Below are 22,002 nucleotides of genomic sequence, written 5' to 3'. Positions count from 1 at the left end.
TGGAGACCGGGCTGGCGGGGTTTTCCGTGCGCGCGAACCTTTCAGAGATCGCGAGAGCGCCCGTCACCGAAGTGGCGGGTCCGACTGCGAAGCTGGGGGGGGCAGGAGGGGAAGCGGCTGAGGAGGAGGATTAGCTGGATGTCACATAAACACATACATACATATGCATACATTAAGGGTGAGATTTCTTTTTTTTTTTTTTAACAAAACATCAGAGAAAAGTGTTTTATTGTTACTAAAAAAAAAAAAAAACCAAACAATGCTCTAGTGTTTTAGGCCATGGATTCTCCAGCTCGGATTCATGGCATGGAACACGTTAACAGGGAGAGCGTCCCGTGGGCGTCTCCCCCTCCAGCCACAACCAGGCACCCTCCTCCCTTCCCCTTGGTGATCAAATAACATCCTTATGCAAGTACAGCAATTGTTTACATGTAAAAGTAAGATTAGGAAAGTATTTAATGTATTTGTAGCCTTTTTTTTTTTCCTCTCTCATTTTTCTTTTTTTCTTTTTTAAAAAAAGAAGTGATTTAGCAGCTGGAAAGTAAGAGACAGCATCGTGTGAGCAGCTAGTGCTGCACAGACCACCAGCAAACGCTCCACAGGTTACTCGCGGTCCACGGACCACAGTTCACAAACTACGTTTCAGGGCTTCACAAACTCTGCAGACTGTATTATGGTAGATGCTTCTTCACAGTGAGAGCCAGCAGGTCATCTTTGGTTGTTGGAGAGAGACACACAAGAGACTTACTGCACTCAGAAGCAGCTCAGTTTGGAGGACCACACGGGACCGGGGCACAGTCGAGTTCCCTTTGGGCACACACAGGCGCTCCGACGGCACTGCGAAGTGACCACGGTTAATCTGTGCCAGAGAAGCCGGCGCCCAGGGCCGTACTCAGACTTCGGACACCGCTACGGGTCGGGCAGAGCCGGGAAGAGCACTGAATCGCTCACAGCGCTTGTTTCACCTCTTTTGCTTAATCTCGTAGGTCGCTTTCTTTTTCACCCTGACGGGTCTTTGGGTTCCTTAAGCACAGCAAGGCAACCGGCAGATGCAAAGGGCAGCGGCGGCAGCAGACGGGCAAGCCACGGAGAAGGGCGGTCGGTCATCGGGCTCGAAAAGCTGCAGCCTCTTTGAGCTACCGCTCTCGCAAGTCACCAGGACAACACCGCTGCTCCGCGTCACGCGACACCGCGGCCGGAAAACTCAGCTGGGAGCAGGTACCGACCGCCCCAGAGGTCATCTCCCAGCCTAGCGGGAACGTGCGGGAAACCAAGCAGACCTACGTGGTACGGCAGCCCCGCTGGCTGCTCCTCGGCCATTAAGTTCTCTCTGCAGAAAGAGTCTCCCAAGCAGCAACCCCCTTTTTACAATTGCTCTCACCCCTCTTTTTGGTAGACACACATACATACACACACTATATGTACACAATTTGGAACCGAGGATCTACACAACGGAAAGGAAGCCAGCACCGCCCAAGAGATGGTGCACACATTCAGCAGCTGTCAAAGGAGAAGTCGTTTTACTTTCTTTTAAACTTGCAATGTTTGTCTTTATTTTGTTCTTTATATTTTGAAAGTGAAAAGAAATAGTATTGAGTCAATTTCTTTTTTTCTCTCTCTTTTTTTTTTTTTTTTTTAAATATTTGTTCTATGTATTTACAAGCCTTAAAGTTGCTCTAAAGGTTCTGAAAGTATCACTAGTACTTTTTTCCCCAGGGTAGCACTGTTTTGAATGAGTTATTTTCGGAGCACTCTGGTCCGCAGCGGTTTTCTCAAATGCGTTTCCTTCCGTTCCAAGGTTATGTACGTTTTGATTACTATTTTCTTTTAAATTTCTGAAGCAAGCTGAGAGGCAGGCAGAAAAATCTGATGACAATTAAAAAAACAAAAAAAAAAATCTCTTCCTCATCTAGCTTACCCCAACCCCCTTGAAAGTTTTGTCTATTTATCATGCTTTGAAACAAAACTGAGGTGCATATGAAGGGGAGGGAAATTTATTTCTCTGCTTTTGTTCTATTATACAATTTGTTTACAGAAACTGCAAATTTAAAAATTACACTGGCATTTGCAGTCCTTAAAATAATAAATTAAAAGTTTTCAACTTTTTTTTTTGCTAAACAGATTTGTTTCGCTTTGTGTTTTCGTAAGTATGAGTCCTTGTTTAAAAAGAAAAGAAAAAAAATTAAAACAGAAAATATTTTCTATAAATAATACATGTATTTTGGTTTAGTGCTCCCGCCCTCAGGTTTGAAGTTTGCTTTTTTTTCAAGTACCTTTTTTTTCCTCCATGATCACCTTTGTGTTTATCTATTTTTACCTCTCCCACTCGTGCATGTGTGGGGGAAGGGGGGGGTCTGCGCGAGAATTGGCCTTGCTGCACTGTGATTGGCGAAGACGTGAAACTTTTTAAAAAAATACTTAAATTGTTTCTTTTTGTTTTTTTTTTTTTCTGTATTTTAAGTTTTAATTATCCTCCGACTCCTCTTCAGCCTCCCGTAGCCATGTGAAGAACGCTGTGACGGATTTTAGCGCTACTCCTTTCCCATTCTGCTCCGCTGGGTCCTTGCTGCTTTCCCACTTGTAGAAGGCATCCTCCGATATTACCTCCTCATCATACAGGCAATCAAAAAACATCCGCAACAAATCTGCAATAATGGAATAATGGGAGAGAACATCTGTCAGTACTGCGCAGTGTTAAGTCGGTGGACAAAGCCGCACAGTTACGGATAAGGGGATTAACGTGACCTTTAAAGCAAGAGATGCAGACGCAAGTAAAAGCAAGGCCTGTTACTAAATTATTGCTTCCTGCCTGGTTAGACACAGCCGAGAAGGAACCCAGGTCCCTCTGACACTGTCTGATAACACATGCTCTGCAGAAACGGGAAAGCTGGGAAAGCAGCCGTGGGAACATACAATCTAGGGATTGGCCAACAAACAGGATCCACAGTGGCCAGTCCCCCTCGCACAAGACTGCCCGACCTGTCAGCCTGGCTCCTCTCCAGCGCTGATGTTCAGGGCAGCGTTTGATTTTATGCGGCTCAGTAGGAGGGACAACGAATGACTACCAGAACCATTTACAGCTAAGTATGATCAAGCTGGATGTTCTGGGGCTCTCCTCCATTTTGTGCTGCAGACTCCTCGGGTATTCCCATTTCTTTGGCAACCCCTCCACCCTGTCTCCATAAACACTTTCCTACAGTGTTTCCGGGACAAGACTCATCAGTTGTCCAACTCATTTTATTCTCTCCAAGGCCACACAAATGTGTGGTGCAGCACTGCAATGTAATTGCAATGAGTGGTGCTCTCACATGTCTAGGGATTGTAAACCTCGACAGATAATTTTCTGTGTTTTCCTCTCTTGGCATCACAGAGATTTGTTCTTCCTTCTGTACGGCTGCTTACAGGAGCAACCAGGAGAAGAGAACACCTCCAGCCAAGCATCTGGGGAACTGGACTGCTCTAAAAGCCGAAAGCTGGATAAGCAGAAACTACTGCAGGTTGTGTTCTCTCGTCTTCTATGTACAAATGTAAAAAGTTGATTCCACTGTCAGGAAAATCCTCTTCCAGGCTCTTATCGTCAGACTTTACTCTCACAGAAGCAACCTTTCCTTAGGCGGTCACGGTTCAAATCCCCAGCGCAGAGAGAATACTTACTAGGAGGCTGATCAAGTTTTACTATTGATGCTTGTAGTGCATAAAGTGCTTGTAGTTCCTTCTCTGTGTCTGAGTCTAGGTACTTGAGTAAGATCGGCACTCTCTGTTTGATAACAGCAGTGTCCACACGGAAGCTAGAAGAGTCCGCTGAAGAAAAGAGAAGAAAATAGGGTTAGCTTCAGTAGATGGCAGCCGGGGCAGCTCTTTTATCACCTTTACCTATTCAAACAGAAATCAGAGGTATGGGTTAGTGCAGCGAGAAAAAAGGATAAAAAAAAATATTAGGAAGAGAGTATCCCTGATCAATGGCTATTTCTGGAAGTCTTGATTCTTCTCACTCCCTAAACTCCATCAGTATCTCCAGTGGCCCTAACAGGTCCCTAGCCAGCCTGCTGACACGAGCAGCAGAATTACCACCTCACTTTGCAGTGCAAATCATTGTTTTCCCACAGACAACTGCATGCCCAAAGCGCACACAATGGCTAGAGCTAAAATCTCAGCTACACAGGAGGTTTTGGGAAAAGTATACCTTTTTCTAAAAACACTGCGGCAGAAACAGAATCATCAACTGCACATGACATCGGATATCAGAAATATATTAAAATACATGTTAGAAGTCCACTTTCTTCAGCAGCAACATGGAGAAATTACTCAGCGGCTTTTAAGAAGAACATACTGAAAACATGATTAAGAGTTTTGTAGAAAACAAATTAAAAAAACTCAATTAGGGGCAAGATAGAAAAGTAAAACAACAAGATGTTACTGATACGTTCCCAGCAGAGATACATCAGGGAACCCTTACACACACATTCATCATAAAATCCTGTGTCATTTAGCCAGTAACACTAGGTGGCATCCAAAAGATTCTGTTTTCTGCGAAGAAAGGAACCGGGTTGTGTCTTTCCCCTCTCACTCGTGCAGTGGCAAGATGGAATTCACACCAATCCCGCCACCAAGCGTGACTCTTACAGATAGGAACAGAAATGGGTGCTTTACAAGCTCAATTTCTTTGCCTTGCCAGAGGCCAACAGTAAAAGTAAAGGAAACAAAGTGAACAGGCCAGATGTTTCCACTGGCTAGCAGCGCTTTATTCAACTCCCTCCGAGGATCTGGTGCTCACACTTTTTTTTTTTTTTTTTTTTTGAAGGAACCCACCCTCTCCTAGCAGTTCCAACCAACTGCCATGCCCCTGGGACATTACAGCTCAATGTACATTCAAGTAATCCAAATAAACTCTCTTTCCAAAAATGCCACTCACTCGAGACATAAAAACTATTAACAAGCCAGAGATGCAAGCTGGCTTCTTCTGTTCTGCAGCCCACACTTCCAACTCACACGTGGCAATCTGCGGTGGCAGAGCACCCACGCGCCCTCGCTGCCATAGGAGCGGCAATGCTAATTATCTTAATAACGTCTAGCGCGTTTCCACCTTCACTGGAAAAGAATCAATGAACAATCTGGCGTTACTCAGAGTCGTCCCAAATGTCTGCTCAGGCAAAGTCACTGGGACACTCTGGGGAAGGGGCCACACCAGGAGCGGAGAATACCATCACCAGCAAAGTGCCCGGCTGTCGCAGGTGGGGTGAACACCTCACGCCTGGGCACTAGAATTCAGTATGGTGCAAAAATCTTACGGGTGGTTAAAAAGCAGCCCAAGACGGGAGGAAAAACTGATATAAACCTAAAAAATGTAAGGTAGTTCTTGGCACATTTCATTGGTTTGTTTGGTGTTTGCATTGCAAGTTACTCACCTATAATAGCTGCTTTGCAAACTGCTGTCATTAAAGCTCTAAGGAATGTAGGTGAACTCATCTGGCTTTCATCTAGATTAGCCTGAAATCAAGAGTAAATGGACCCGTTAAAAACACTCCAGGGCGTAAGAGCAACTCTTTCCAAAATCCACTGCTGAATTTGGCAGGAAGTGCAAACTCAGCAAAAGCTGCTGCAGTAGGAAACCAATTCACCCCTTTGCAAACAGCCAGCATCCCCGTTCCCCTCTAGAAAATAGCTTGGGTACGTCAACAGCTCTCTTGTGATGGCGACAACCTATTTAACTGCTCCCACCAACGAGTTTGTTGGCTAGAGAAACAAACTGAAACAACAACGCTTGGCTTTTGCAGTGCCTTTTACGTTTTCTAAGCGTTTTACGCTTTTTCAACATATTTTAGGGAATCCTCCTTCGTAGATTTGCTTTGCGCAGAGAGGAAATTCAGGGAACGCCTACGTAACTTGTCCAAGCCTACAAAGAGAGCCTGTGGGTGTCCCTAGATTTTCAGTACTGCTTGCACTCTGCTACCCTCACTTCTAACAGCAATAGAAAAATGACATTTCTGGCACATTGCTCCAGCAACAGAAATAGCTGAAATGAAGCTGAGCGAGGCTTAGCTGCAAGCAGAGATACAAATGATTCACGCTGAGTACCATGTCAGAAGCAAAATTTAAAATCTGGCTTACAGGATGCAGCTGGAGTTAGAGGGCAAAAAAGATTAGCGTTTTTTGATGTTGTTGTTTTTGGTTTTTTCTTTTTCTTTTCTTTTTTTTTTTATTTTTTAAAACACCGCGTGGTCCAACACTCTGGGAAAGGTACACATGCTCTCAGTGGCAGTCCAGACAAGGGACATTTTTAAAGCATGGCAGGGCACGCAGTTGGGCAGGGGGGAATTTGCGTAGGTCACGTCGCAGAAAACAATGAGACGCTTTTATCCCATACCTAGGGGAGAGAGAGCGTAGCAGCGAACTTGCTCTATAAGGTCATCGGTAACCAAAAGCAGCATTTCAGAGTGAAAAGTCTACAGTATTTAAATCGGCAGTTACCCAGTTGTATGGTAATACTGGCACAGTTTTTTTCTAAATGTTATTTTCAAATAATTGAGTAATTATATATAGATTTTAATTCTTTGAAAGTGTTGACAGCACAGTCGTCATCATCTTAGGGTCCTGTGCTTAGGGAGGAGCAAAAATCAACGTGTTGCATTTATTTCTCAATTCTGACTGTGCCCAGCTCTGCCGCTCCTTGTTATATCACAACTTTCTCAGGAACGCGTGAATGCACCACGGAAGCGTGGCACCGTCCCGCAAAACAAAGGATGTGAGACAGCCCGCCACGAAAGGTGATTCCTGTCTCAACCAGAAACGTACAGGCAGGGGCCGTGAAAGTCTGATGATTTCTCACCTCTGTGGAACTAACACAGCAATAAGGAAGCTGCTCTGTGCCAGCGACTAGAGATTACAGTTGGCTCCTGGCTGTTTGCCCCAACAGACAAGAATACCTTGGGCCTAGCGTTGCATGAAACTAACGGGAAGACCTGACAGACTGCAGAAATGGTCCTTTAGATGAGAACGTGTTTATAAAAGCAGTTAACAAAATTGCGTGCAGGGAGGGTGAAAACGGTCTTTGTACCTCTACCCAGTCAAAGATTTGTTCATCGTTCGCCTTGTCCTCAACAATGAGTTTTTCTAGCTGTTTGTTCAGCTCTTCCGCAGAGAGTTCTTTCTCTGAAAGTGCTTCTGAGGAACTGGAGCAGTCGGACTCCGTGAAGTCCAACTTCTGCAACATCGGAAGTGATGAGGAGAATCAGTTAAATATACTTTCCTATGCTTAATCATGCCAAATCAAGACAGCAAGCTACAGCTCGTTTGGCTTTCCACAACTTTCCAGTGCTACTTTATCATTATAACAATTTACATACTTTCTTCTGTTCCAAAGATTATAAAGCATTTTACAAACACGCAGGAATTACATCACCCAGCAAAGAAATTGTCGTCGTCCCCCCCCAAACAAATTCCAGCCCTGCACAATATGGGTGTGCACAATATGTTGCTCAGTTGAAACTATGGGGAGCTGGAACGCAATCACCAGAGTTGGCATGCGCTCAAAAAAAAGTGAAGCTAGCGCCCCAATTCTCGCAAAGCGCGACAGAAGACCTAATGGTCCCTTCGCCGGTCACCAGGTTTTGGTAACACATTTCATTTCCTGCAGCACGGAACTTCCTAAGTACGAAAACAGGGCCCTGGTTCACTTGGGGCTCCCAAGGAAGGTCTCCAGCACCTTCGCTTCGAGCCCCCGGCAACTGCTGCAAGGTGCCCTCCATTGGTCTCCTGCTATGGCCTGGCTCCTCTCTGTTGTGAAACCCTCTGGGATGATAATGCAAGGTGGGAAGAGGGAATAATTGCTAGAATTTATTCCAATCTGTCTGCAGATAGTCCGTTCTGCTTGCTGATTACCTGCAAAATTCTTTCTTGACGTCATTCCCCCCTTTCGGGGAATACATCTACTAGAGGAAGCCAGCTGATAGGAGACGTGTGCCTGGGATCAAGGAGCACAAGCTCAGCGCTCCCTGCATTCCAGAAAGGAGGCGCCGAAGACAATTTAACCTCGACTTGATGAGGAAAAGGCTTTTCCCACATCCCATACCAACAACATGTAAGGATGGGAGGGAAGAAGACCAAGAGACAGGCCTCGGGACCAAAAATCAGCAGACCAAAATCATCAAGCGGACACTCGCTCTCAACTCACTTGTTCCGTGAGAAAGGTATGTACATCCTCCCCTTCAGGTAAGTAGTCCTTCCAACTGAGGCCAGTCTCCCTCCATAAGGCTCCCACTTTCTTATGGCTCTAAAATACAAACAGTTTGCTCATTTTAAAAGACTCGGTAGGAATCCGTAAGAGCTTACATAAGCTGGAACGGTGCAGCTGTGTCAGGAGAAATAAAGAACTGTTCAGCTACCAAACAAGATGCCTAGCAATAACGTGATCGTGTCTGGAAATCCCACGCAAGAGAAATCATATATGCAATCCTGCCACAGGTGTAAGTATCTCTGTAAAGTGGTCAAGCACCACGGTGATGTGTACTAAAACAAGGCGTACATGGGGCTTGCAACAACTTCAGCCAGAGATTACCTGCGGAAAGCGGGTATATCTGAGTAAGGCACGCTGTCTCATGGCTGTGACACAGAGCCGGCAGTTAGATGACTTAGATTCTTCTCCCGACTCTGTCGTTAACTTACTCCATGACTCATTCTCCCATACTCTGACATTAAGACACCGGTAAATTATCTACTAGAAAATCATTATTTACATGGCTGTGCAGACATCAAGCCTCAAATGCAGCTACATAATATCAAGTTCACTCTTCGATTCCTAGAATTTATTACAAACCTTGAGGAAAGCTCCTTTACAGCACATACAGTTCAACCTTTTGCATCTTCTAATGTCACGCTGACCTTTTGGTATCCCATTTAAAACGGCACACACACAATTCTGACAGGAATAAAAACGCTAGCGACAACCAGCTCTTCTCACCCAAATGCTTTGCAAAAACATTGATCTCATAGCACCTACACAAGGAGTAGGGGTCACTGTGCAGCCAAAGCTAAGCGCTGACATAAAGCAGCCTGGTATTTTGAATTTTGATATACAGATTAGTAAGAGGTAATTATGCTGAGTCCCGGCCGCAATTCATCAGACTCTGAATTAGGTAACTGATATCATATGGAAATGCCTAACTCAAAATACCCAAGTCCAAATATATCGGTCTAGACAAGATCGCATTAGAAAGCCGTGGCAGAAACCCAAGCCTGTGTCTCAACCCCAAGAGCACAGCAGCTTTTCTTTCAGAGAGCAGAAGGGGGGCGGGGGGGAAGTAAATCAACTGTCCAAACAAGCATAAGACTAAAATAAATAAATAAAAAGCCACTATTCACGCTGCTAGACTGAAATGCTCTTGGAACGATCAACCTTATTTGAATGCATGCTTTAAAAACAGGAAAGTGAAGGGATTTTACAGGGTTTTAAAGAGACACTGTCCAAAGTGCACTATTTAGCTGCATTGGAGAGGGAAAAAAAAAAAAAGACAAAAATGGAGACAGAGTTATAGGGAAACCACCAAACTGTTTGGACACACAAGTGTGAAATGTGTAAGAGAGCGCTAGAAGTTACAGGGTGAAAAGGTGTCACTTCCCCTAGCGATGGGGTGAATCTTAAGAGTTGGCAGGTTTAGTTTGGATAAGCACCCAGAAGTCCGAGAGGTCATCTGAAGCTTATCCGAACTCTCAGAACCTCTCCGGTCTGCAAGAACAGCTCTCTCGCAAGATTTCCGGTACTTGCTGCTTCTGGTCAGCCCAGAAATACCTCGAGCATGTCCCTCTTGCAGTATTTCAGCACTCTAGCTTCTGGAAGAAGCCAGGTGCAAAGGTACCTGCAAAAGGGAAAAGTGATGAGAAAGAAAAGTTAACTTTTTGGAACCTTGTAAGGCTTGGTTTGAAACTGGGGGTGGAGAGGCAGGTTTCCTAGGTTATCTGGATTGGCTGGCCCATCTCTAAATACCTTCACGTGGGAAATGTGAGCATTCAGGTATAAACATGTACTTGCTGCATCCAGCTCAAATCTATGAGCTGCATGCTTGGACACTTACCATTTGTTTGCATAGAAGGTGCAAGATTTCAGCAAGCAAGACCCCGGCTCTTCCCACAGGAAGCAAAGGTTTGCTAAATTCTCTAGAATGAAACAAAAACAGATATTTTTCCTTATAATTTGAATTGTCCCCAAAGACAGTCAATCCTCACAGAACAGCGCTCCAGACCGGGAGCGCAAGGCAAGGGGTAGCGATCAAACTACTTAATCCCCAAATATACGTTACACCTACGACAATACCAAAACTCTGGTCCTGGAAGCAGTTTCCATTTTTGTGGGTGAGGTTTCGTGCCGGTGTTTATGGCCATGTCCAGATGGTAGTTATCACGCCCGGAGACATAAACACTCTTGCACAATACCTTGCTCTCTTCGAATCTAAGAGAGATTCTCAGAGCCTTAGCGTGCTCTTGCACGACCGTACAACACTGGGGTAGTCTGCAGTGCAGCTGAAACAAACGGGACTGGAGCAGATCTCTGGATAAAGCACTACCCCGGCCACCAGACAAAACAGTGACTGCAAAACCAAGAGGGCCTTTCCCACCAGTGCTTTCATCTGGGTGCAAATCTGAAGCCCTGAACAACATGCAGCAAGTCTCGCAAGCCAAGCCTCTAATCCGATCCGTGTTTTATCTACTGACAGGACCCACGCCGCGAAAATGCTAGAGCATAGCTAGGCAGACAGCTCGGGCTTGACTGTCACTGAAAGAAAACAGCATTCCTTACTGTATAAGTTCTCTCATAGAGATTCCTCCTTCTTTTAACATGGGGGTCACCAACTCAGCTAGGTACAACCAAATATGGGGTATATCTATGGCCATATCATCTGCCATCTCCAAGGTATCTGAAAACCTTTAGAAAAAGAAGGAAAAATTTCAAGCATTAAATGCAGTTCAATCTGAGACTCTTCTCCTGCAAAGTAAATCTGCACCGTATTCAATTCTTTGTTTTAAAAGAGAACAACAACATCCCAAAGATAACAAAGAATACTGCTGCCATCTAACACTTTCAGTGCTTCAAAACTGCCGGGAGTTAATCTCTCTACACAGTAACATGGAGAGTACGTGAAAAGTCATTGCCTTCCATCAAACCGGCATCTGCAGAAGATCCATCCAGAAAAGCTTTATTTACAGTAACTCTTCCATCCCAGTAATGCATTGTTCTCTAACTAGTAAAACCTGTAAGAGTAAAAGGTATTTTTGTCTATGAGTAAGGTCTAATAAATAGGATCTCCTTAAAAAAGTGAAACGTTAACGGGGAGGTGGGGGGGGGGGGGTAAATAACAACAGAAGTCCAAACGTAAGGTAGTCAGCAAAACATTCAATTAATTCTTGCATGAGCCATCAACTATCTAAAACACACAAGGAAAAGTTCAATAAAGCAGGAGGTGGTTTCGTTCTTCCTCCACAAATCATTTGCTCAAACTGGTCAGAGAACAGACATCCAGAACACGAAAGAGAATAAGCTGAAGTATAAAATCTCCCCCCAGCTCTAGAGGAGGTTTCCAGAATTGCTCAAAACTCTCCATTCCTGATAAAAGCCGTGTAGGTGGCTCCGCGTTCCACGCCTGCTGCAAGGTGATCATGTTTTCTGGCTCTCCAGAGTTTTCAAACTGATTCATTTCTCCCTTAAAACCTTGAAAATTCTGGGGTCCATTTCACGTGACCATCAATTAATTTCTTCTCTTGTGCACTAGCATCCAGCACAGCTTTTAAGCAGGAACTCTCTCATTTGCTTTGCTCTTTACATCCTCTGCTACTAGTTCGACCTAGGTTTGTCCAAGCGTTTCTGCCAGAAATTGGTTTCCTGTTGTGCATCTCCCCAGACCTGTGCTGTGACCAATACTCATACCATGACCTCTAATTACACAGTAATTTGTCTTGCGTGAGTAAGTATAGTTGTTTGCAGCGTTCTTCTCCTCTGACCACTGAACACCACGAAGGGCACTTGCCCTTTTATCATCTTCATGAGCGGTTTTGCTTTGTTTATGCCACATTTGGACCGCATGGGCCAGTATTTCATCAAGATCCCACTGATGTGGCAGCACGGCCACTTACCTACACCCCGGGAAACGCAGAAACAGCTTTAATCACAACGCATTATGGAAACGTATCACTTAGTACGAGTCGTTTCGACCATCAGCGACTGCACGAGCATAGACAAGTACACTTCCTGCGGATGTATTTTTTACTGCTGTTCCCTGCAGTTTCAGTCTCAGGCTGCCTCATCTTTTCCTGTGAACTACTGGATTGTGTCATCCTGAAAATCCCTGCCGGCCATGGCTGCAGGGAAGATCACCATCGGAGCGGGCACAAGACACGATTCAAATAAAAGCAGCAAGACAGGCTAAATACCTTGAAACGCATGATCTGAAAGCATTATTTCACCTGCCAGGGTTCTCTGGCTGCTTCTCATAGCTATTTCTGTTTTAATCATCCTAGTCTAAGCTCCAGCAAGGACTGAGGGGTGCAGGAGACCACAACTGCTTTTACACCTGGATACCAGTTCAAATCCAGAGGCCGTGACCACAAGAGCTGAAACGAGCAGGTGGTCGAAATTCAGTTCTCCAAGGAAGGTACGACCTGTCCGATACCTGCATCTGGCACACATCCATCCTCCTTCTCAGCCCCCTGAGGTCGCGGCCGCCCTTTAAAGACGAGTTGCCCTGAGACAGGGCATCGCACGGGTGAAGCCTGTTTTACCGCTATAAGAGTGGCTGCAGCTTTGTGGTTGCCCAGGAACCACAATTAATTCTTGCCAGTCCATGGCAAGGCAAGGCCATGGGGCTTCAAGGCATTAACATCCCTCAGGTATTTTATCTTCTTCCTCCCCTGTCCTAATTGCATTGAATGATTTGCCAAAAGGCAAACACCGGCAAATGCATCACAAAACAAAAATATAAACACACATATTTGAATATATACCTACAGATTTACTTATAAAAAAAACTTATATAAATACTGAAGTATTCACATTCATTAAAGCATTTGAAATATTTAAAAATCTATTAAAATATTTGCATTTCTTAACCTAAGTGGAAATGCTCTTTCCCAAAGGATGAATGGAGAGCTCAGGATATTGCCGCTATCAAACCAAGGTGGGAAATAATTACTGGCCAACGCAAAGCGCTGCATTTGCGACAAACACTCAACAAAAGTATCTGTGTGGATGTGCCGAATACAAACCCCTTGAAGAAATCCTGCTTGCTCAGCTTTCCTGACTGCACCAACTGATACAATAACTGGCCCATGTGATCCCTGGTGATCTGACTCCTCTCGAGCGTCGACTCCACTCCCACTCGCACAAAAACAGGCAGCAGATTCTGGGCATTCAGCTCCTCCACACACTGCATCGCTTCCTGCTCAAACAACACAGAGAATCATTTATTTCATGAAATATGGCGCCAAGTCAAAAAGAGGGTATTAGGTGAGATTCATTACTAGTCCAGTCCGGCCCAGTAATTCCTACATTATAAAAATATTCCCTATGAAGAAGCAGAAAATATGTGAGTTACATTCGGAGTAAAATTTCCTCTTTATAAAGCGTCTATCTTCTGGCACATGCATTTTGCAACTTAAGCAAATAAAACAAATGTAGGCTTTCAAAGCAACACTCAATGTCATACTTAAAAAAAATTTCCACTGTTTTCAGTGAAGATCGAACCTCTAGGTTCAACCCAGAGGATCTCAGCGGGCTTTCTGACTACATAGATTGGCTCTTTCCCTTAAGTTATGCCTTCAGCTAGCAATAACCGGCAGCCCCAGATGAATTTCCAGACGTCCTAAATGCCCTTTTCCACAGGTCAGGAGCTCAGCACACCCAGGCTGCACACTCAAGTCAGAGCTTTTCCACCAGATGCACCTGACAAATCCCAGTGTCCAAAAGTTAGACTTTAAAGTCTAGCTCAAAAAGAAAAAGCACTGGAGACTCCTTTCTTAACCAGCTAATCGAGCCCAGCAGCCTGCTGACTCCTTCTGCTAAGATTTGCTAGACAACATGCCTGCAAACATTGCGAATCAAATCGTATTTTTCTCCAGATCACGATTTAATAATTTCTCCTGATAACTACAGGCGAACCCAAAAACATCCATTATAAGAATCTTCTTTCTTTTTCTGATTTTCATTGGGAACACTTTAAAATGCAAGCATCAACTCTGCTTTTAGGGTGCTGAACCAGAATGCCCTGGCGCTGTCATTTCAAACTCGGCAGGTTTTTAGAATTTATTTCAGCAAAAGATCAAACCAATCAACTCTGCAGCAAATGTAACACTTCTTGCAAACTCCCTGGACCTGCTAAAAATCTATTTTACAAGAGAAACACAATTGCAACCTTTAACTAGGAAGTGATGACAGCTGCTCAGTATTTCTCAATGTTTATTAAAAATACTCTGGAGTATTTTGTTCAATATTTAGTATTGCTTTATCTGCCTCTGGATCAGAACAGCACATGCTTTGATAACTGAATGAAAACCTCAGTTTATTTTCCCACTAGCTTTCTTGCTTCCAAAATTGCTATTATTATAGAGCTGCTCAGTGATTCATGACAGCTACACATACATCTTGCTACTTAAAACACACAAAGCGGGCTGTTTTTCCCTATTACTAGCAGGGGTAAGAAACAAGGTTGCGAGACAACTGCCTAAAACCACTCATGGAGCTGCAGCCGTCCACATTTTAACAGGCCACCCCATTTCCATTACGTCTGTAACAGCTGGGTGCTTATAAAGACACTGCTGCTGGAGAGAAAACATACTCAAAGGCCCATGGCTGTAGACTTTTCCACTAAGCGAGGTTTTCATTTTGCTTACCTTAAAATCATTAATATGCAAGAACTCATCAATGATAGATTTGCATTTTCTCTCTAGTTCCTCTTCTGATAGCGAAGGCTTGTCTTCTTTGGGAGCTGGGGGAGCTTCTGGCTTGGCTGGTAGTCACACAGAGAGAAGAGACATTTGGAAAAGGAAAATCAGCAGCATTTCCAACAAGACGTTCTGAAAACATAAGTCACCTGTTCCTCCTCCCGGAGCCGTTCCTGCTGGCTGGACGGCAGCAGTCAATAAGTAAGATTCGCTAGGGTTACTGAGAGGACGCCGATTTGGAAGCAGCGGACACCAAAACAACCAGTGTAGAGTGTTTCGTGTCTCATCATCAGATACACATGACTTCTTCCTTGGTTAAATTCCCTCCTCTGCAGGGATCCTCTATATCTCTGTACCTCGATCTTACAAACACTTGGCAGCGGCACAGGATTTAACACCTTCAAAGCACTCTATCAACATTAAGTAATTAAACTGCAGGCTGTTATAGCAGCTCTGACAGCACGCTACAAATTTATAGCATGCTGACTGTGATGGGCAGCGAACAAAGCAATCTCCTGATGACATTCCTACATCTCCAGTAGGAAGGAAACCCCAAAGACTCGGCCCCCAGGAAGCCCTTTACAAACTTTCCTCCCAGAGCGAATCGCCAAGACAACAAGACGAGCTGCGCTGTGGGAGTCAAGACTCATTTCTTACTGTTTCGACTGCAGTAGCAGTTTGAGGTTTAGACGCTTCCTAGAGACGGAGCAAAATATTGCGCTTACTGCAAAGGCTCTGTCCACCGGGAACGTCGCCTTCAACGTCCTCGATACTTTATCGCTAACGAATCGGCTCAGCTGGCAGGAGTAAAAAGTGGGAGCTGCAGCACTGACGAGGTGACAACCCACCCCAGTGGGTGTTAGCACCACTGCTGCACTGAGACCTGCTGGGAATGAGGGCTGGCAACAACACAGCGCTAAAAAAGTAATATGCACAGCCTGCCCCAGACCCCAGCCACGACTACAGCCCTGGGAAACGGTAAGAAAGCGCAGACACGGCCTTAACGGGCAAGGAACGCTGGTGCTTTGGTATCATGGCGATAAGCACTTAAGAAGCACGTGGCACCGACCACATCGTCCAGCAGGACTGACCATGGATTTTAGCCTGCACGGCTATATGCATATGTGCATATGTATATGCTGCATGGACGCAGCATATACAAATCCTGAAACCACTGGGATCCACAGCTTGCGGTGGCTTGGAGAAAACACGGCTCCACGTGAAAGCAGGTGGCACCGCACCCAAAATGCTCGGCTCTGGTATCCTACCTTGGGACCATTCAAACAACCACCTTATCTGCTCTGGCCTGCCGAGAAGGCTACATCCCAGAGACACGGCGAGTGAGAAAGCTGGACCTAGGCCTGTTTTTATCTTCTAGTTGTGCCATTGCCATTTTCTGTAAAAAGTTGGCGATTCGCTAACACAACACAGACAAAACTGAATCGCCCCAAAATAACCAGGAAGACCTGTTATTCAAAGGCCTCTCCAAGCATGTGACATTCTACGTCCTGAAATTCCTCAAACCTAGCCTCCGTGGCTTATCCCAGGAGACAGGTTTTAGACACCTGAGATTATCTGAGAGGATGCTCCCTGACGCTGACTTTGGGGACATCTATCCCAAAAATTGGCCGTGAGTAGGAAAGTACAATGATGCGGACTGATATTTTGCTGGTATCTTCTGTCTTTCGACTTCGATGAAATCTAAGGAGGAGGTGGTGAAAGATGGTGCTAAGGAGCATCTAAATCAGCTGCATTACAAACCTTTAGGACATAGACTTCAGTGATCAAAGCTCGACGCTGTGTCACTGTGGGCTGCATATTCACGTGGTTGCACGAAAATCTGTCATCTTTACTGATAAATTCTCCCTTGAGCAGCTTCATGCCTTCAGCAAGATTCCCTGAGCGCGCTCTCGCCCTTGTGGAAGGGCTGCTTACCAGATTCCTTGGTTTTGTTCCTGTCCGCCTCTGTGCTGTTTCTATCCATCTCCATGCCGCCCGTTAACTGCTTCACTGTCTCCAGCATCTCTCTCCGCTGCTCCTCCTGCGCCTGATTGTCGAGCAGCAGCTCTTTGCTGCTGCTGCCCCGAAGGAAGGTGTTTGGACGGGTGATTGAAGGTGGGAGAGGTTTGTCGTTCTTCTCCCTGCCCGTGCTGCCGCGACTAAGGAACAAAAAATACGTTCACTTGAAAGGTTACAGCCTGAGAAACCCCTGCTCACAATGCTGGTGATGTTAAAGACGACACTGCATAGCTTTCTAGTGACCGCAGGGAAAAAAAAGAAAAAACACAAAACCAGAAGGATTATTGTCTCAACTTTTCACAGTTGTAGCCACACAGAACATAATCAAAATCAGTTCAAGTCTCAGAGACCCGACGCAAATACAGAGTGGACAGACAAAGCCCGTGCTTCCTAGAGAATACATAAAGTAATAAACTCCTTACAGCACCTATTTTAAATGTAGAACGGTGAATTTTATAATGTAAAGGCACCTCTTTATTATGAAATTGCGTGAATATCTTTTACCCATCTATTGAAAAACAGCTTCAGAAGAGTGGAGGCTGCCTTGAACAGGTGACAACCATCTGTCCTACTAACGCGTCAATTAATAAGGTGGACAAGAAAGATGACAGCAAAATGGAATAACCTTCAGAGACGCCTGATTTTTAGGTGAAATAGGAGGGCAGGAGACTGGGGAAAACTTCAGAGGGACAGAACTGACAACACAGTCTGGCAGCTGGTGTGTGTACATTTATAAACCATGTATGAAGTTATTCAGTTATTAGGCTTTAATACAGGTTTCATGCTTTACAAGCTGGGGCGGCTGTCCTGATGAACACCCCGGGAGCGTGTGAGCACGGCGCAGCTTCATGTGCACATCGCATCCTGGAGAAGTACGAGTAGGCCTGGGCACAGCTAACGGGATGGGGTCAGAGACAACCAGAGCAATTTGAAGAGCCTTGCTAAATTTGTGCCGGTATTTAAGTGTGCGTTTCTGGATAAATAAACCTACTGGCCTGTCCGAATTCACGACCACTGAATCCAATCTCCATATATTGCCATTTATTACACTTTCTTTTAAGAGTTATTAAACTGTTATCAACCACCAATTAGTGTATCTTTTATCTAAAGGGTGACTGAAAAGTAGAAACAAAAACATTCATCATAACTGCTTTAAAAAAAATCAATACCACCCGCCTCCCCTACGATATTAGAAAAGATGGATGTGTTTTAAGTTAACTCAAACTACGTGGGGGGGTGGGGTGGGGGGGAAGACCCAGCCATTCCTGGAAACAACTCAATGGAAATCTCTTCTTTCTGCGCGCTAGCAACTGGAGCAGCGAGCAAAGCCCAGGCGTGCAAACGGGAAGGGAACTGTCACCGGCGGACTGAACCTTACCTAGTTAAGGCCCTGCGAGAATCTAACTCTGAGGATGCAGATGAGGCAGATACAGACGAGACTGGAGGCTGCAGCGCAGAAAATCTGTTCAAACTAGTGGCACTTGGTCGTAAGGAGTCTGGGAGATTGCAAAGACAACACAGGGAACAGCGACAATAAGGTCGGGGACAATAAGGCAACACAAAACCATTTAAACAATAGCTGCTCTTTTCAGAGCGATGGGGAGGGAACTGAAGGGAAAGGGCTGGTCCTGCCCCACTTTGTCGCTCCTCATCAGACATAAGGTTATCCCCATGACGCACGGGTTTTGTTGGCGACATCAGTGCTTATCATGCACACTGGTTTTCTTTTTGGCCTGGCTTACGGTAAAGCTTCATCTGCTGGTTCTGTCAGGATGCAAAACTCTCTTGGGACCCCTCGGAGTATTCCTCACCTGCTTGCCCTGCCTGGCCCCCGTTCCCCCTCTTGGTGAGCTGCACAAGGGGACACTAGCTGCTCAGAGCTAATTAAAGGCAGTGGAGCCTTTTCTGTCTGAATTGCCTAACCCACTTCCCAAAAAGCAAAACAATAATAACGAAAGGAGGTGGTGTTCTCCCAAGGTGAGAAACTAAGAGAACCTGGTGTTTTCCAAGGAGTGGCACAGAACACGGGTGCTGAGCCAGGTGCTTCCTGGAGAATTTTCTGCTTTGAAGCCGCAGCGCAGAAAGGCTGTAAGAAGTTCCTATAATAACAGGGTCAGCACAGCTGCTGCAGACCAAGACACCTTTATTTGTGCTCCAGACAGAGCCTGTGTGAATTTCTCTCTTGCACCGTTCAACATCAGCCCCTTGAGATGGGCTTTTTTTCCTTTTTCTTTCTTTTAAATCAAGTGCACAGCTGAATCACATCTCAGACAAACTACGTATGCTCTTCCCAAGGGCTCACTGCTGTGTTACTGTTACAGCTCACCGTGATTTAGGGAATTCATTCGCGAGCGCTCCCTCCCAAACCCAAATCTTGGCAAGAACTGCAGGTGGCAAGGTTGAGGGTGAGGACCTGTCCTGACTTACCCATCTCGCTCGCCTTTGCTCCACCACTGCTGCCCTTTCCCCAGCTGCCCAACTGGGCTTTAGGCACAAGCTGAATCTTCTCATCTATTGTGGGCTGTAAAACACATCAACACATACAATCAAAGGGAAAATCTGACAGTATTTTATAAATTGGGTTTTTTTTTTTTTTTTTTTTTTACAACAATCCCAGGGCACCTGTTTTTGGAATCCAAAAATGCAATTTTAACACATTCTTGGGAGATCAAACTCTAGCCAAAGACAGAGAATGCATCCAAGTGCACCACAAATAGCCTCTTCCAAAGCGTCAATGAGATATTCACCACGACTGGGAGCTTCTTTCTATTAGAAGCAATGGAGCTCGGTAAACAGGAAAAAGCACAGTATATCAGTACTTGGAAAATGTTTAGTTTGTTTGTAAGGAATAAACTGGTTCTGCTGTCCACCTAACCTACCAGTCAAGGCTTTGGTGGGAATCTGCACAGCAACAAAGAGAATTCAGAGGGTGGAGAATGACAACAGGTTGCAAAACTTGGAGGGAAAAGCAGCAGCATCCGCCGAGAACGCTGATTTTACAACGCTCAGTAGGTGAATTTATTGACAACAAAGTTGTGACCCTGCAGATCTCTCTGTTCAATCTCCTCTCTCCTTCTGACAACACAGCCATCGTGCAGCTAGCTGCGTTTGCACTAAATGGAGTAGAAGGACTTTCCCGAGATGAACTGTAAGCCCCGGCAAAAGCAGGACGAATCCCTCTCACTAGATGAGCTTTGGAGTCCATTTTATGACTTTCACATGGAACAAACAGAGCTTAATCCGCAGAAGGGCTACAGTCAGTCTAGGTTCTGCTTTATAGCTCTCCGTACAGCCATGCTCTGAGAGTGAGATTCAGGAGAGTGACATTAATTAGGACAAGACTGTCTGGGAAACACCGTGATTTATTTTAAGGACTGAGTTCTCCTTGGCAAGGAATCCCAAAGCTGTTCTGAAGATCATTAAAAATGGAGAAATTTCCAAGCTTACCTAAGCTGCAACCTGAGATTAATGCCGTAAAAACACCACTCTCATGCTAAAAATAACAGGAAGGTGCTCGCACAGAGGATGGGCGTGAAGGTTTCTCGCATATAAGAGGAAGCAAAAAGCTGGACTGAACTTCTGGACTGTAGTCCAAAAACACTGTACAAGTCGGCACTGCTCTTCTCATGCTACCTGAACCTTTCGAGCTTGGAGTGCTGCCATCTGATACGTTAGGAACATTTTGTTTTAAATTTGAATGTGGCACCCTCATGCGACTAAGACAACGGTATCTGAACTTGCATTCTCTTTTCATCATTTAATAAAATGAAGTTTTTCAAGTTAGAGAACTTGCAGGTCACTAAAAGCATCCTTATGAATCTTCGGAAACGTGCACGCATACTGCTTTTCCTCGCAACAAACAAAAGAGGAACGTTTAGAAAACGACACCATTTTTCTCTGTCCTTTATTTACATACACTACAAACTTTCGGGATTTAAAATACCAAAACATTGCCCAAAACAACTTTTGACCTGCAAGTGCCGTAACAGGCTTTCCTAGATAGAAAAACGCAGTACGGTGACATCTGGGCACTTTTGTAGCTCTGAACGAGCTTTGTGCTGGTACCTACCTTGGTGATTTTAAGGAACTTGGTGGGGTCCAGCACTCTGCTGTTCTTTGCCCCCTGCACAGTGTTCCAACCGCCTTCATCGACCCGCTGGACACCTACCAAAAGGCATACAAACACACCTGCCTTTAGATAGCCTTTATCTGCGGCCCCGTCGCACCCTAGCAGACTGCAGGCAACCATCTCTCCAAATTGAACACGAGGAGGTACAGAAGATGGTGCAGTTTGCTAAGCCTCCATGCAATTCTACGCCAAACTCCTCGGAGTATTTCCGTGGACTGAGATGACATCGCTGCTTTGCCTGACTTCTATCATTCTAAAACAGCCTTGATATAAACAACGGTATTTCCAAGGGCAGATTTTTGTAGTGTTGCTTCCTGCTTAAGGAATGATTGCTCAGCCTGTGTTCTTGGCATTTTGATATGGCTGCACATACCGTGCCTTAACAGAAGCTCACAAAAGGAGAAGAAATGCCTTTCTGCTAACCAAACCGTGCACTTGTCGCACACATTTCCGCAGCGTCAGGCTAGTCTCAATGCAGAATCATTCAAGCAGTCAAGAGCTCCTTTCCTTCTGACAATGCTACTTGTCAGAGAATTAAAACAAAACAAACGTCTATTGCCTTTAGATCTTTCTTCACAGCACTTTCATTTCATAACCCTTAGTATTAAAGAATCCTGAAGATGACTTTCTCCATGCTTGGCTCTGTGCCACAGTCTTTGGTTTCCCTGCCTTCCTTTTTACTTACCTTTATCCCCAGAATCCCCCTGCACTTCTGCTCTCAGCGGCCATTTTACTACTACCTTATTCCTATTTATACTGCAATGGGTGTTTTGATGTCTTGCTAGTGGCGATTCATTTTAAAATTAGTCTGTACTTCGACAAAATCATTTCCAGCATTTTTGGAAGGGAAAAAAATCTGATCGTTCCTACTGCCAACTGGTGCTTTGCTGCCTTACTCAAACTGCTGAGGCCAGACAAAACAAGGGGCAAGA

At 45.0% G+C, this 22,002-nt stretch overlaps 1 protein-coding gene across 31 annotated transcripts in view; it reads right to left on the bottom strand.

Moving 5' to 3' along the window:
- Positions 1-211: 211 nt before the first annotated feature.
- The window catches only part of EIF4G3 (eukaryotic translation initiation factor 4 gamma 3), a 152,369-nt gene continuing 130,578 nt past the window's right edge, over positions 212-22,002 (bottom strand). For all 31 annotated transcript variants that reach the window (XM_068915440.1, XM_068915442.1, XM_068915446.1 and 28 more), the window contains 13 exons: positions 21,011-21,105; positions 19,369-19,462; positions 18,320-18,437; positions 16,858-17,081; positions 14,872-14,987; positions 13,249-13,421; positions 10,790-10,915; positions 10,068-10,149; positions 8,171-8,269; positions 7,055-7,201; positions 5,406-5,487; positions 3,655-3,801; positions 212-2,645 (listed from right to left, as the gene is read on the bottom strand). In XM_068915440.1, coding sequence (XP_068771541.1) covers positions 2,464-2,645; positions 3,655-3,801; positions 5,406-5,487; positions 7,055-7,201; positions 8,171-8,269; positions 10,068-10,149; positions 10,790-10,915; positions 13,249-13,421; positions 14,872-14,987; positions 16,858-17,081; positions 18,320-18,437; positions 19,369-19,462; positions 21,011-21,105 — 1,685 coding nt within the window. In that variant the 3' untranslated portion in view covers positions 212-2,463. The remainder of the gene's footprint in view (positions 2,646-3,654; positions 3,802-5,405; positions 5,488-7,054; positions 7,202-8,170; positions 8,270-10,067; positions 10,150-10,789; positions 10,916-13,248; positions 13,422-14,871; positions 14,988-16,857; positions 17,082-18,319; positions 18,438-19,368; positions 19,463-21,010; positions 21,106-22,002) is intronic.

The sequence above is a fragment of the Struthio camelus genome, chromosome 21, assembly GCF_040807025.1.
Source record: "Struthio camelus isolate bStrCam1 chromosome 21, bStrCam1.hap1, whole genome shotgun sequence".
Taxonomy (NCBI): Eukaryota; Metazoa; Chordata; class Aves; order Struthioniformes; family Struthionidae; genus Struthio; species Struthio camelus.
Note: the sequence above shows the minus strand (reverse complement) of the source record. Positions and strands in the feature narration are given on the sequence as shown.